The sequence below is a fragment of the Nerophis ophidion genome, linkage group LG10 (assembly GCF_033978795.1).
Source record: "Nerophis ophidion isolate RoL-2023_Sa linkage group LG10, RoL_Noph_v1.0, whole genome shotgun sequence".
Lineage (NCBI taxonomy): Eukaryota > Metazoa > Chordata > Actinopteri > Syngnathiformes > Syngnathidae > Nerophis > Nerophis ophidion.
In genome coordinates, this window is record NC_084620.1 from 29625883 (window position 1) to 29640876 (window position 14994).

Below are 14994 nucleotides of genomic sequence, written 5' to 3' on the forward strand. Positions count from 1 at the left end.
TAATATGCACTGATTCTTTTGTAGAATGGCTGCTTTACATTATTTTTGGGTGATACTAAAAAAAGTTGTTACAGGGTCATATCATACTTGATGCTGATATTTAACATTTTCAAGACCATTGGATGATTACATTTTTGATCACAATTATAAATAGACAAAAACACAGGATGGCCGTATAACAATAATGATTATATATTTGAATTACTTCCTACTACTGGCTTTGATGTAAATCCTTTGGTTTTTGCCTCTAAGACTCTCCTGTTTCCAGGGTCTTATTTCCTAAGTTTGCAAAAAAACAACAACAAAAAAAAAACCATAAGATTGTGTGATAATAAAAAAACATCCATCTTCTAACTGGCATAGACTATATACTGATACTGTGTTTGGTATCATTACTGTCAATATTTGTCTCTATCCCCTCACATATATTCACATTCAAGAGCTCTAGCTCAGCGGTTAGCATATCCTCATATGGTGTGTAGTGTAGCATGCTTAGCTATCATGGTGCTGAGGATTGCTGACTTAGAAGCAGCGTTGCACTCTGGAGGGACGTTAGCCGCTAGGGAGAATGCTACATTGCTGTGAGGACGCGTCCATTCTCGTCTTTGTCAAATGTTCCGGACACAGCTAGAATGTGTCATCAACATGCATTGTAAAGATTGTATTAAAAGCTCTGTCACCAGCCCAAATGTTATAATTTTTATTGTCCTTATCACGTAATCCTAATGTCAACTACAGCGTTTCCATCGCAGTTTTTCGCCAAATAACGATATTTCAAAAATTCTGATAAAGTACATTTGCGACTAGTAGGTGTTTCCGTTCAAGGGTGTTTTGCGTCATGAGCTGTAATTCTCGTAAAATTTCATCCCGCGAAACTCAACTTTGAGGAAGATATAGCAGCCAGCGCTGTTGCCGTGATGTCAGTAGATGACGAAGCCAGTGGGTGATCGTTTAAAGGCAACGTCTTTACGGCCCACTTGACACTTGTTCAGGCATGTGGGTCTCCCACAGCCTGCGAGTAGGCCTCTCTGATAGGAAAGGGACCTGAGAGACGGCCTGGTGCCGCCTCGCTTTCACCCGGCTGACCGAGACCAAGACGACCCGTCTGACCTAGTTGTCTTGCATGGTCGCACCGCCAGTTCGGTGTTTAGGTGACCTCTAAATGTGAAAAAATTGTTTCCGGCATATTTTGCAAAAAACGTAAATATCAAAACGTCTCAAAAACCATCTCATCATTGTTTGAGAGCTTTTTCGAAATATGTGTGTTTCCATTACCAGTTTCTTATTGAAATATTTAGGTTTTGCACATTTTTGGGGCTGGTGAATACGCAGTTAATGAACCGCAGCTTTACAGCATTCATGCAACCCAAGACCATGATGCTACCACCACTGTGCTGGGGTCTATAGACAAGACACAATTTTCTAGCTACTCATTTGTAATGCCGGTTAATTAGACAACAATGGATGTGCTTGGACTTATTTTCAGTGGCTAGTAAATCTATATTGCTACACAAACTGTACATTGACTAATCTAAAGTATATCCATGTTAAATTTGTCCTTTGACAAGATGTACTCTAATACAAACAGTAAGATACTGTATATGTTGTGTTCAACTCTACCACATACAAATCCATACCTGCTCCTCTGGGATGGTTTTCCAGAAGAAGCTTCTCACCCTCTTCTTGCTCCTCAGGCCTCCTGTGGGGTCTCCTGGTGTGGGGAGCAACGGGGGAGGAGGAGGTGGCGGCGGTAGTGGCGGTGGAGGCGGCGGCGGCGGTGGTGGTCCCTCCATGATAGTTCTGTCCTCCAGGAAAGAGAGTGCCTTGCTGTCATTGGCCGGCGAGGCGCTGTCCATCACGTGCATCCCAGTAGCCGAATGGACGAGAGTGGTGTGAGAGGCGGGGCGACCAAGACACAGAGGTGATGGGCAGACATGACGAAATTACATGTAGGAGCTGACAGGAAAGTGATGACAGCTCATGGCACATCCCACCGTCTGGGTGGAATACAGCAAAGAATAAAAAACATGAAACTCCACTTTCCATCATGCTTTGCTGCCCTTCAATGAAAGTCAATTCATTTCGTTTTTTTTAACATTTTCATTAAATCCGTTCCAGTTGAACTACAAGGTCAAAGTTTGAATAAGAACATATTTATTTACTAGACAGAAAATACTCTCACTGTCAGTGTGTGTGTGTGTGTGTGTGAGCCACATTGACTTACGTAGTTTGCAAGCTTACACAAAAGTGTACAATTTACCTTAGAGCGTGCACGTGAGTGTGTACGTGCATGCGCCCCCTGAAACCCGCCTGGCTTGTTTTGTTAGCACATGCAAACATCTTTTTTCATCCTCCTTACATCATTTACACCCTTCCACCTTCCACACCACTAACACTCCCAGCCATGCGTGAGCAAGAACACACTGAATCAGCCATCTTTTCTCTTTTCTGTGTACAATAAATGAAATATCCACTTCTTCAAAATGTCCCATTGTTCCTCTGATAAATCATTAACACACACACTCACACACACGCCCCATTGTGACGGAAATCGTGTCAAAAAAAGAAGTACATTTCCAGCGGATGAATTGAAGACGAGTGTGTACTGTATGTGTTTGATCAGGCAGGTGCAGCGTCCAATCACATTCAAGCATCATTCAAACACCGGGTGGTTGAATGATCTCCTTAAAAAGATAGTTTTAATTTTATGATTTTGAGCTCAATGCCCCAACACTTGGAAAGCTATAAACCAGGGGTCCCCAAACTACGGCCGGATCCGGCTCGCCAGCGTCCAAAGTCCGGCCTGCAGAAAGTACCAAGTCAAAAAAAATATATATATATATATATATATATATTTTTTTTTAATCCATTTTTTTACCACTTGTTACTCTCTGTGTCTCCTAGCCAAATCATACTTTCTAAAAATGCATTTTCCCATGTATATATATATATATATATAAATATATATATAAATATATATATATATATATATATAGTGGGGCAAAACTGTATTTAGTCAGCCACCGATTGTGCAAGTTCTCCCACTTAAAATGATGACAGAGGTCAGTCATTTTCATCATACGTACACTTTAACTGTGAGAGACAGAATGTGAAAAAAATCCAGGAATTCACATTATAGGAATTTTAAATAATTTATTTGTAAATTATGGTGGAAAATAAGTATTTGGTCACTTCAAACAAGGAAGATCTCTGGCTCTCACAGACCTGTAACTTATTTAAGAAGCTCTTCTGTCCTCCACTCGTTACCTGTATTAATGGCACTTGTTTGAACTCGTTATCTGTATAAAAAAACACCTGTCCACAGCCTCAAACAGTCACACTCCAAACGCCACTATGACCAAGACCAAAGAGCTGTCGAAGGACACCAGGAAAAGAATTGTAGACTTGCACCAGACTGGGAAGAGTGAATCTACAATAGGCAAGCAGCTTGGTGTGAAACAAATCAACTGTGGGAGCAATTATCAGAAAATGGAAGACATACAAGACCACTGATAATTTCCCTCGACCTGGGGCTCCACACAAGATCTCATCCCGTGGGGTAAAAATGATCATGAGAACGGTGAGCAAAAATCCCAGAACCACAGGGGGGACCTGCTGAATGACCTGCAGAGAGCTGGGACCAAAGTAACAAAGGTTACCATCAGTAACACACTACGCCGACAGGGAATCAAATCTCGCAGTGCCAGACGTGTCCCCCTGCTTAGGCCAGTGCATGTCCAGGCCCGTCTGAAGTTTGCCAGAGAGCACGTGGATGATACAGCAGAGGATTGGGAGAATGTCATGTGGTCAGATGAAACAAAAATAGAACTTTTTGGTATAAACTCAACTCGTCGTGTTTGGAGGAAGAAGAATACTGAGTTGCATCCCAAGAACACAATACCTACTGTGAAGCATGGGGGTGGAAACATCATGCTCTGGGGCTGTTTTTCTGCTAAGGGGACAGGACGATTGATCCGTGTTAAGGAAAGAATAAATGGGACCATGTATCGTGAGATTTTGAGCCAAAACCTCCTTCCATCAGTGAGAGCTTTGAATGGTTGATCAAATACTTATTTTCCACCATAATCTACGAATAAATTCTTTAAAATTCCTATGATGTGAATTCCTGGATTTTTTTTTTCACATACAGTCTCTCATAGTTGAAGTGTACCTATGATGAAAATTACAGACCTGTCATCATTTTAAGTGGGAGAACTTGCACAATCGGTGGCTGACTAAATACTTTTTTGCCCCACTGTATATATGTATTTAGAAAAAAAATAGACGGATAGATAGATAGATAGATAGTACTTTATTGATTCCTTCAGGAGCGTTCCTTATACTAATATATATATATATGTATATATATATATATATATATATATATATATATATATATGTCTTGATTGTATTATCCAGAGAATAGTGCTCGATACCGTGGTAGAGCGCAATATGTAGGTGTGGGAAAAAAAAATCTCCTGATGATTGAGGGAACCCCTCATGAAACAGTTCTGTAGAGATGAAGTAGTCTTGTGATTTTTTCCCACACCTACATATAAATATATATATATATATATATATATATATATATATATATATATATATATATATATATATCAATGTTTATTTATATAGCCCTGAATTACAAGTGTCTCAAAGGGCTGCACAAACCCCAAAAGACATCCTCGGTAGAGCCCACATAAGGGCAAGGAAAACTCACCCCAGTGGGACGTCAGTGACAGTGACAGTAATGACCATGAGAAACCTTGGAGAGGACCGCTTATGTGGGCAACCCCCCCTCCCTCCATTGGGACCGAAAGCAATGTACATACATATACACAGCCTGGCCCCCGGCCACATTTTTTTCACCCCATTTAAGGCCCCCGAATCAAAAAGTTTGGGCACCCATGTTATAAACCATATTATGAAAAACTACAAATAGGCTTGATTTTCACAATTGCCAATTGGCTTTTTGTATACGGGCCATTAAAGAGGCAGGAAAAGCGTGTGGGTTCTATAGATGCCAGCGCTGGTGTTGCCACCTGCTGCCATGGCGACCGACCCGCGTGTTTCCAATCGCCATGGTAACAGAGCGAGTGGTAAACAATGACGGTTTGTTTATTTGGCCGACAACAAAAATCAGGGCCGATGTGCATTTGTGAGCAACACAATGGTCTCTTCCTGATTGGTTGTCAGAGTAAATGAAAGTGACAGCAGACAACTTGACGACCAGATGACATCATCGTAAAAATAGACGGGGCCTCCAATGCAATCATGTATTTGTACAGCAACATGTTGGTGTAAGCCATAAAACAAGGCTACAAAATCTATATTGATGTATTTCCATTAGGATAAATAATCCAAATCTACCCATGACGAACCTTTAGTGTTGTGTGAGCGCACAACTGTTGTGTACTCTTGTCAGCGCCTCTCTGCTGACCTCATTATCATCCTTTGCTCCACATTCCGAAAGTTAACGCTGACACAGTAGTGGACCCTGTGGAGGTCCTGATGGTGGTCTACACGTGAGGTCTGACGCAAGTGGAGTCTCTTGGAAAAGGAAGGGGCGTTCAATGAGCACGTTTAGAGCTTGTTAAACAGGATTGTTCTGTGGGCCGTCAGAACAGGCCGTCCACTCCTTACATTCACGGCGGGAACCTAACACCGCGCTGGAACGACTCAACGTGATACCTCACTTCTGCTTTTCAATTCTGCACTCGCACAACTCTTTTGGGAACGGGCAAATATTGACACTACAAATTCATCTGACCTCTCTCTCTCTCTCTCGCTCTCTCTCTTGAACATACACACAAACACACACCTTGAAGACACACAAATGACAGATGACTCACGGCGGCCAGATGAAAAACATCATGTGGAAGTGTCACGTGCAAACAAGCTAAATAGTTATTTGATACCATTATAATGCTACATTGTCCTGTCCCATTACTTCAAGGGAGTCTTTGTAGCATATGTGTCATTAAGAATATCCTCAAAGGTTTATCAGCATTGGGCAAACGGTATATGACTTATGGTCACTTAATTGATGGGTTGCTAAAACTTGGGCAGGGGTCGCCAACCCAAAACGTCGAAAGAGCCGTATTGGACCAAAAATACAAAAAACTAATCAGTCCGGAGCCACAAAAAATGAAAAGCCGTGTATATGTCTTATAATGAAAGCAACACATAACGTAAGTGTCTATATTAGCTATAACAGCATTCTATCAAAATGATTGTGTCGCAGGCAGAAGCAAATCTTTGTTGACAGAAATGTTGAAATGTAATATTTATTCTACACATTTTTACAACATTAGAAACCGTTAGTAAATCACAGGCTACTCAGAAGGTGAGATAACTCCTGGAAATTACTGGCTTTTAATGGCCAAAGGTGAAGATGTGTGTGTCCAAGTTAAAGGAAACAGCAAGCTGTCTTCTTTTAATACATTTATTACAATCTTTGGCAAGCTCGGTAATGTTTGCTGTGGTCTGGAACACCATTGCACACAAACAACTATATGAAATGCAGCCAATATTGCATACATATAATGTGTCATGAGACATGCAAAACTAAATTATATACAAAGAGGATACAAGTAAAGGATATTAAATGAGCTCAAATATACCTACAATTGAGGCATAATGATGCAATATGTACATACAGCTAGCCTAAATAGCCTGATTATCACCCCAACAAGGCAATAACATCAACAAAGCGCACCATTGTGCATTCACGCACATCATGAAACTTTTGGTGGACAAAATGAGACAAAGAACTAGTGGAAGATTTTACATGTAAACAAACTGTTGTGTCACAGTCCACACAATAGTGAGTTCAAGAACCACAGAAATCAATTGGACAAAACGATGTTCACCAAATACTCTCATCAGTGAAGCATACACACAAACATATTAATCAGGGGGCTTTCAAACAATAGGGAAGGTTTGTGTCACGTTTGTCCTCTAACAAAAAACTATACTAAAACCAAAAAATAATTTTACTCCCATCTTTGTCCATTTTCAATCCTTTTTTAATTATACTCCAGCGAGCCACTAGGGCGGCACTAAAGAGCCACATGCTGCTCGAGAGCCGCAGGTTGCTGACCCCTGGACTAGGGCGTGGCCCTCATATCGGTCTAATGTCAGCAAAAGAACAAGTATCGGATGATATCGGCTTGCATCTCAAATCTCCGATACAAGCTCCGTTGCAAAAGTCCCGCAGAGTTTCTACTTGAGCAAAGCTGGATAGCGAGTTAACATCTAAATGTCCTCCAATTAGCACATAAGGTTGATCTTTTGCTCCATCGTAGTCATTTACAGAAGGTAAACATGGCAGGCTATACTCCACAGGCTACAAGGAGCTAGTGCACAAGTGACCTTGATTCAGTTCTTCTCAAATAATGCGATGCCAGGTAGGGCAAGTGTGACCCCGGAGAAGATGTTATCAGTATCATTCAGTATAATCCTGCAAACCCTGCTTAGAAAAGATGTGCACCACAAAATCTGCACTTTGTAGTCACCAAAACTGACTTCCTCATTTGATTAAAAAAAAATAAAAAATCAACACAAATTGTTTGATTCATTTTTTGTCACGGCACATGTGCAATCCCGCGTGTCTTCTGCTGTAAGCTCTGCCGGCACCTCCGCTAGAAGTGCACTGGGACACGCCCTTGCTTGCTCTGCATGCATCGCGGCCACGCGCCTGCGAAGCTGCAGGCAATCACTAATCGGCGCACCTGATACTAATGAAGACAGACATCTTAAACACCAGCAGACCGGAAGATCCAGTGTCGGAACGTAGTTCACTCTTCATAGTAAGCATCCTTTCTCTGGCTTCCCTCCTGCGTACTTGCCTGTGTCCGTGTCTTATGTACTTTGTGTTCCCCGCAGTTTTTTCCCCCAGTGTCTCGTGATCAAGCTGTGTGCCTAGACTTCCTTCTGGATTCTGGACTGCCTCCCTCGATCCTCGACCCCTGCTTGGACACGGACCTTGTTACTTCTCTCAAGCCCCCGACCTCTTGCTTGCCCACGGACTGCCTTTTCGCCTAGCCCCTTTGGTCTGACGAAGGATTCACCCAACACGCACTTACAACAACCACTGGTAACATTTACAATGTTAATTCTACACATCGTCTTGCACCATTCATGTTTAGTAGCATACACACCCCACCACTTCATCAGCAGCCAGTTTATTAAACCTATTGAACTGATCTCTGCCGTGGTGTCTTCTCCTTCCCCCGCCGTACTTAACATTTTAGTTTTGTAGGTCTAAGTGTTTTACATATTGTACTCCAATGTTAATATTGCTGATACATTTAAATGTATTATATTTTATTGAATTAAGTTACATTTATTTGTCAGTATCAAATGGTTCATCGGTCCAAAAATTTGATACACTTTTCTTTTTTGTTGCAGACTAAAATCAATGTTATTATGTTACTCTGTTGTAAGTTGAACTATGTTTCTTTCGTTTTTGTTTTCTTCATTCTTAATGAGGACTCAACGTTAAAGTGTATTTATTTTTTTTATTAGTCATTTATTATTTTATTATTACTCACAAGGAACCAATAGGTGCACGCGATTTTGCCAACAGCCAATTTCCACCTGTAGTCCTTAATTTGACACCATTTCACATGCAGTATAAATGGCTGAAAACAAATGACACAACCACCACAAACAATAAAAGGACGACTTATAAAATGGCATCTACTCACATAGAAAAGATATACCACAAAAAACAGCAACATATACAACAAGCACATTACTCATGAGCCCTATCATACAGTATATACACACCACCTCTCGCAATCCACCCGTATTCAAAAGAAGATCTATAGAAGTGTTCATTCACAAATGCATTTAACGGAAAGTATAAGTCATAAAGTGCCTGTTGAAAGAGGCCTGCGATTCATAAAATAAAATAACATAAAATTAAATAAAACATACATTGCATAAATAAATAACTGAGATTAGGGTTAGAATATAAATAAAAAAATACACAAATAAATAAATAAAACACACTTTAAAATTTGCACCGATTTACGGTTAATAAAACAAGCACAAAACCTATAATTTATTCAGTGAGTAAATTAATGCATACATTTAAAAGATAAACCAAAAACGGGTGGCGTGGTGCAGTGGAAGAGTGGCCGTGCGCAACCCGAGGCTCCCTGGTTCAATCCCCACCTAGTACCAACCTCGTCCCGTCCATTGTGTCCTGAGCAAGACACTTCACCCTTGCTCCTGAAGGGTGCTGGTTAGCGCCTTGCATGGCAGCTCCCTCCATCAGTGTGTAAATGTGTGTGTGAATGGGTAAATGTGGAAGTAGTGTCAAAGCGCTTTGAGTACCTTGAAGGTAGAAAAGCGCTATACAAGTACAACCCATTTATCATTTAAAAACAGTCCAATGATTCTCAGGTAAAATACTAGTCTTCCATTGCCAAACTCACCACGCTGCATACTGTATGTTGCATTAAAAGACTATCTATGGGTCAATGTGGGCAACATTGGTTGCTCAACAACCAATCTTTTGCAAGAAAATGAAGACTATTGTGATTTGTAATCTTTTTCCAGTTGTGTGGCTAGCGTATTCCAGTCCGTTGTTGCTTCAGTACAGAAAGCAGACTGGGCAAGATTAATATTTTGTGTAAATATTAACCGTCCCTTTGGAAGCTGACCTTAAGGCCTCGGCTTTGGACTCAGAGCAGAGCATCACATTTTTCAGTATCTAGTAACAAACGTCTCCGCACTATACATTAGAAAAGTTTAGTGTTCTCAATACCTACCATTGTTCTCGGAGTAATTTCACTTAATTAAACATTTTCCAACATTCCACACTACAAAATAATGAATGTATGTACTTTTATACCATAAGGTTGGTGTTTTTCTTACCTACCATTGTTTTTGTTTGACTAATTTTACTTGATAAAACCTTTTTTTAAATTCCACAAAAAAAGGTAAAAATTATGCACTTTGATTGCTAATTAAATCGTATCAGATTAACATCAATATCGATTATAGGTATCATATCGAAAGTGAAAAAGTTGATTTGGGACAACCCTAGCTATAAAATTTTGCTTTAAGTTGGCCATGTTTTTTTTAATCAATTGTTGGGGGGATTTGACAAAACACACTAAAGTTCAGTACATTGAGCTGTGTGGGAAATTTCAAGTCAATTTAACATATTGGAGTGAATTAAACGCACCACCATATGGTCTAATTATTTAAGGATGTGCTGCTCGACCAGCCACTGAGCAGTATCAGCCAATTTTAATGAAAAAGTATGTAATCACCATTGCCGGATAATGTTTTTTAAAGGGGAACTACACTTTTTTGGAATTTTGCCTATTGTTCAAGATTATTATGACAGAGACAATATTTTCTTGTGTTCTAACAGTAAAAATCGGATTGTTTGTTGTTGTAAGAGCGAACACAGAGTAACTCTTTTTTTTAACGTATTAACACAGGCATGCTTCGGTATTAGCTGTAAAAGCTAACTACGGCAAGAGCTAAGATAGCTTCTACAACAACACAAAACATGTTTTGAGATAGTAATGCACAACACTGCGATAAGACACCAGTTTGTACTGACTGAAAAACATGAAAAATCATGTTACGGTATCTGTAAAGTTTTACTTCATGCTTTGTTTTTACACAGCTAGTCAGAGAGCGTATGTGCTGTAACACACATGACGTGTTGCGTGTATCATGATCAATATTAAGTGTGACTCACTCGATGGACAGTTGTTCATTTGGAAGTTTTTCTGGTTATTTTGGGTAAGAAATCCATTTATGTCGAGATAGCTTATCTCCAAACTCCACATTTGCAGCTTGGAATCGCTCTCACCTCACTCTATCAGCTTCCGTCTGCTCCAGCGTTTCACCCTCTTCTTTGTGCTAGCTTCTAGAAGCAGCAGTTCTTCCTCCATACATTCAGGTTGAAAAAAAAAGGGTTATGAATCCTAAATACTCATCTTTGTTGAGTTGAGTTCATACCAAAAAGTTCTATTTTGGTTTCATCTGACCACATGACATTCTCCCAATCTTCTGCTGTATCATCCATGTATCCATTTTGGTATAAACTCAACTTGTCGTGTTTGGAGGAAGAAGAATACCGAGTTGCATCCCAAGAACACAATACCTACTGTTTTCTGCTAAGGGGACAGGACGATTGATCCGTGTTAAGGAAAGAATGAATGGGGGCAATTATCGTGAAATTTTGAGACAAAACCTCCTTCCATCAGTGAGAGCTTTGAATGGTTGACCAAATACTTATTTTCCACCATAATTTACAAATAAATTATTTAAAATTCCTACAATGTGAATTCCAGGATTTTTTTTCACATTCTGTCTCCCACAGTTGAAGTGTACCTATGATGAAAATTACAGACCTCTGTCATCATTTTAAGTGGGAGAACTTGCACAATCGGTGGTTGACTAAATACTTTTTGCCCCACTTTTTGCCCCACATTAAAACATTCTTCTTCATACTGCATTAATATATGCTACTTTTTAAACTTTCATGCAGAGAGGGAAATCACAACTAAGTCAATTGACCAAAAGTGTATTTATTAAAGTTAATAAGCAATGGCACAAAAATTCAAGTAATTTACAAAACATAAATCGCAAGATTGTCAGAGACATTTTAAGTGTCAAATTAAAATGAGCTGCATAATAGGAAATCAAATAGTATTTGTCCTTCACTATGTGGTATGTTACTAAGGTTATGAAATTGTCTTCATTCTCTAGCGAGTGACTTTACAAATGATGCTACATATTAGCAGTAATGCTACTTTTTATAGCAACGATTTTTCCCCCCACACTTGACAAATTACGGTTGTCTGTTCGACATATTCCCACTTGAAGCCGAACCACCGCCAGACGATGGAAACCCTGCTGTTTTTATTGGGAATTAAGTATTCCTTCCTTTGTTACCAGATCCGCACCATCTTTCTTTCGTATGGCTACGTTAGCAGCTAACGTTTGCCACGCCGCTATCCTCTCTGCTCTGCGAGGGCGTGTATGTGACGTTACAGTTTGTGACGTCTGTAAGAATGTGCGCCTGCTTGTCTGCGAGAAGGAGAGACAGGAAAGAACGAGGAGAACCTGAAGTGTACGCCAGCAGCTAAAAGTCCTGCATGAGAACGTATACTCGAGTATTACGATATAGTCATTTTCTATATCGCAGAGACAAACCCGCTATATATCGATATATTGCCCAGCCCTTATATATATGTATATATATATATATATATAAATAAATTAACTTGCAGTGTGGATCAAACATCTGCGGTCCCCTTCGAGGGTTGTCATTCTATCCCATTGCGTTGAGTTTTTTCTTGCCCTGATGTGGGATCTGAGCCGAGGATTTCGTTGTGGCTTATGAAGCCCTTTGAGACAATCGTGATTAAGGGCTATATAAGTAAACTTTGATTGATTGATATGATTGATACTAGTGTGATCAAATAGATATTTTTATTCTCTCAAAATATTTTATTTTTATATTTTTGTTAATGTTTAAAGTTAAAGTACCAATGATTGTCACACACACAGTAGGTGTGGTGAAATTATCCTCTGCATTTGACCCATCACGCTTGATCACCCCCTCGGTGGTGAGGGGAGTAGTGAGCACCAGCGGTGGCCACGCCCGGTAATCATTTTGGTGATATACCCCCCCAATTCCAACCCTTCATTCCTTGGACGCAGGAATACTTTGATGGCAAAAAGGATTTCAGTGAGTAATAAATATAGTTTTTGCTTTTGCTTAGTTTGTCTTCTATTGATTTTGTTTCATGCAAACAAAACGTGATAATCGAGAAACAAAAAACTAGTTTAAATATTGTCTTGATATAGTTTAACTGTCAATGGCACTCACCATAAATAAATTGGACATTTTACTGTTGAAGCATGTGACCGGTATTGATATCGATGTAACTCAGCGAGTTCAGTCAGCCCCAAAGGCTGATGCAAATCTTTTTAGACAGAAATGTTGTATTTTAATTTTTATTCTACACATTTTTGCAACATTGGAAATCACTAGTAATATGGAGGCTTCTCACAGAATGAGATAACTCGTGGAAATTACTGGCTTACAATGGCCAAAGGTATAGATTTGTGTGTCTAAGATAAAGGAAATGGCAGGCTGTCTTCTTCTAAAGAATTTATTACAACCTTTGCTGTGGTCTGGGACAACATGGCACACAAAAAACTATGAGAAATGCTGCCAATATTACATACAGAATGTGTGTCATGAGACGTATATTTGACATGATCAAATATACCTACAAACGAGGCATAATGATGCAATATGTACATACAGCTAACTTAAATAGCATCAATTATCTTGCAGTCATGCACTGACCAAATATGCCTGATTAGTACGCCATAACAAGTCAATAATATCAACTAAGCTCACCTTTGTGCATTCACGCACAGCATAAAACATTTGGTGGAAAAACAAGACAAAAGGGAACGGCGTGAAACACGTTTTTCTGTGGCAGCTTCAGAAAAAGTTGTGCATGCAAACAAATTATGATGAGTTCAAGGATCGCTGAAGCGGTGCTCGTCAAATACTCGTCAGTGAAGTATGTTTATATTAAACAGTGGGGTTTCTAACAATTGGAAAGGTTTGTGTCATGTTTGTTCTCCTACAGGAACCATATTAAAACAAAAAACATGTATATTTTTTCATCTTTTTCCATTTTCACAAATCTCTGAAAGAGGTCCAGGGAGCCAGCAGGGCAGGGATCGGCAGCATTTAACTCTGATCGGAACAAATTCACACGTGGAGGATTGGTATTGGAATCAGTAGCATATAATATTCTGATCAGAACAAAGTTGGGCTGGGTGCACTTGAATTTCCTTTGGGATCAACAAAGTATCGGTATCTACTAATGTTCACTTTTTTGTCCGCATTTGTTTAGGACAGGGGTGTCAAACTCATTTTAGATCGGGGGCCACATGGAGAAAAATCTACTCCCAAGTGGGCCAGAATGGTAAAATCCCGGCACGATAACTTAAAAATAAAGACAACTTCCGATTGTTTTCTTTGTTTAAAAATAGAACAAGCACAATTCTGAAAATGTACAAATCATAACGTTGTTGGTATTTTTTTTAAACGTAAATGTGCCGGTTAATCGCATTCTATCTTTATTTGTCGTTATTTACACTTTCTGAATAAACTATGTGATAATGTTCATCAGTCAACTCATTGGTGTTCATTTTCAATCCATCAAGATTAAAAAAATTATATCAAAATCAAATTACAGGATTATTTATTAGGGCTGTGAATCTTTGGGTGTCCCACGATTCGATTCAATATCGATTCTTGGTGTCACGACTCGATAATATATCGATTTTTTTCCGATTCGATACGATTCTCGATTCAAAACGATTCTGTATTCATTCAATACATAGGATTTCAGCAGGATCTACCCCAGTCTGCTGACATGCAAGCAGAGTAGATTTAAAAAAAAAACTTTTATAATTGTAAAGGACAATGTTTTATCAACTGATTGCAATAATGTAAATTTGTTTTAACTATTAAACGAACCAAAAATATGACTTATTTTATCTTTGTGAAAATATTGGACACGGTGTGTTGTCAAGCGTATGAGATGCAATGCAAGTGTAAGCCACTGTGACACTATTGTTCTTTTTTATTATTTTTATAAATGTCTAATGATAATGTCATTGAGGGATTTTTAATCACTGCTATGCTGAAATTATAACTAATATTGATATTGTTGTTGATAATATTCATTCTTGTTTCATTACTTTTGGTTTGTTCTGTGTCATGTTTGTGTCTTCTCTCAATTGCTCTGTTTATTGCAGTTCTGAGTGTTGCAGGGTCAGGTTTGGTTTTGGAATTGGATTGCATTGTTATGGTATTGCTGTGTAGTGGTTTGTTGGATTGATTAAAAAAAATAAAAAATTTAAAAATTTAAAAAATTATAAATTAAAAAATCGCTTTTTAAAAAATGAGAATCGATTCTGAAT

At 39.1% G+C, this 14994-nt stretch overlaps 1 protein-coding gene across 1 annotated transcript in view; it reads right to left on the reverse strand.

The window, feature by feature from the left end:
- LOC133560628 (FH2 domain-containing protein 1-like) overlaps positions 1-14994 on the reverse strand; it is a 35216-nt gene that overhangs the window by 16503 nt on the left and 3719 nt on the right. The window contains exon 2 of the mRNA XM_061913353.1: positions 1638-1997. Within this exon, the coding sequence (XP_061769337.1) occupies positions 1638-1865 (228 nt within the window). The 5' untranslated portion in view covers positions 1866-1997. The remainder of the gene's footprint in view (positions 1-1637; positions 1998-14994) is intronic.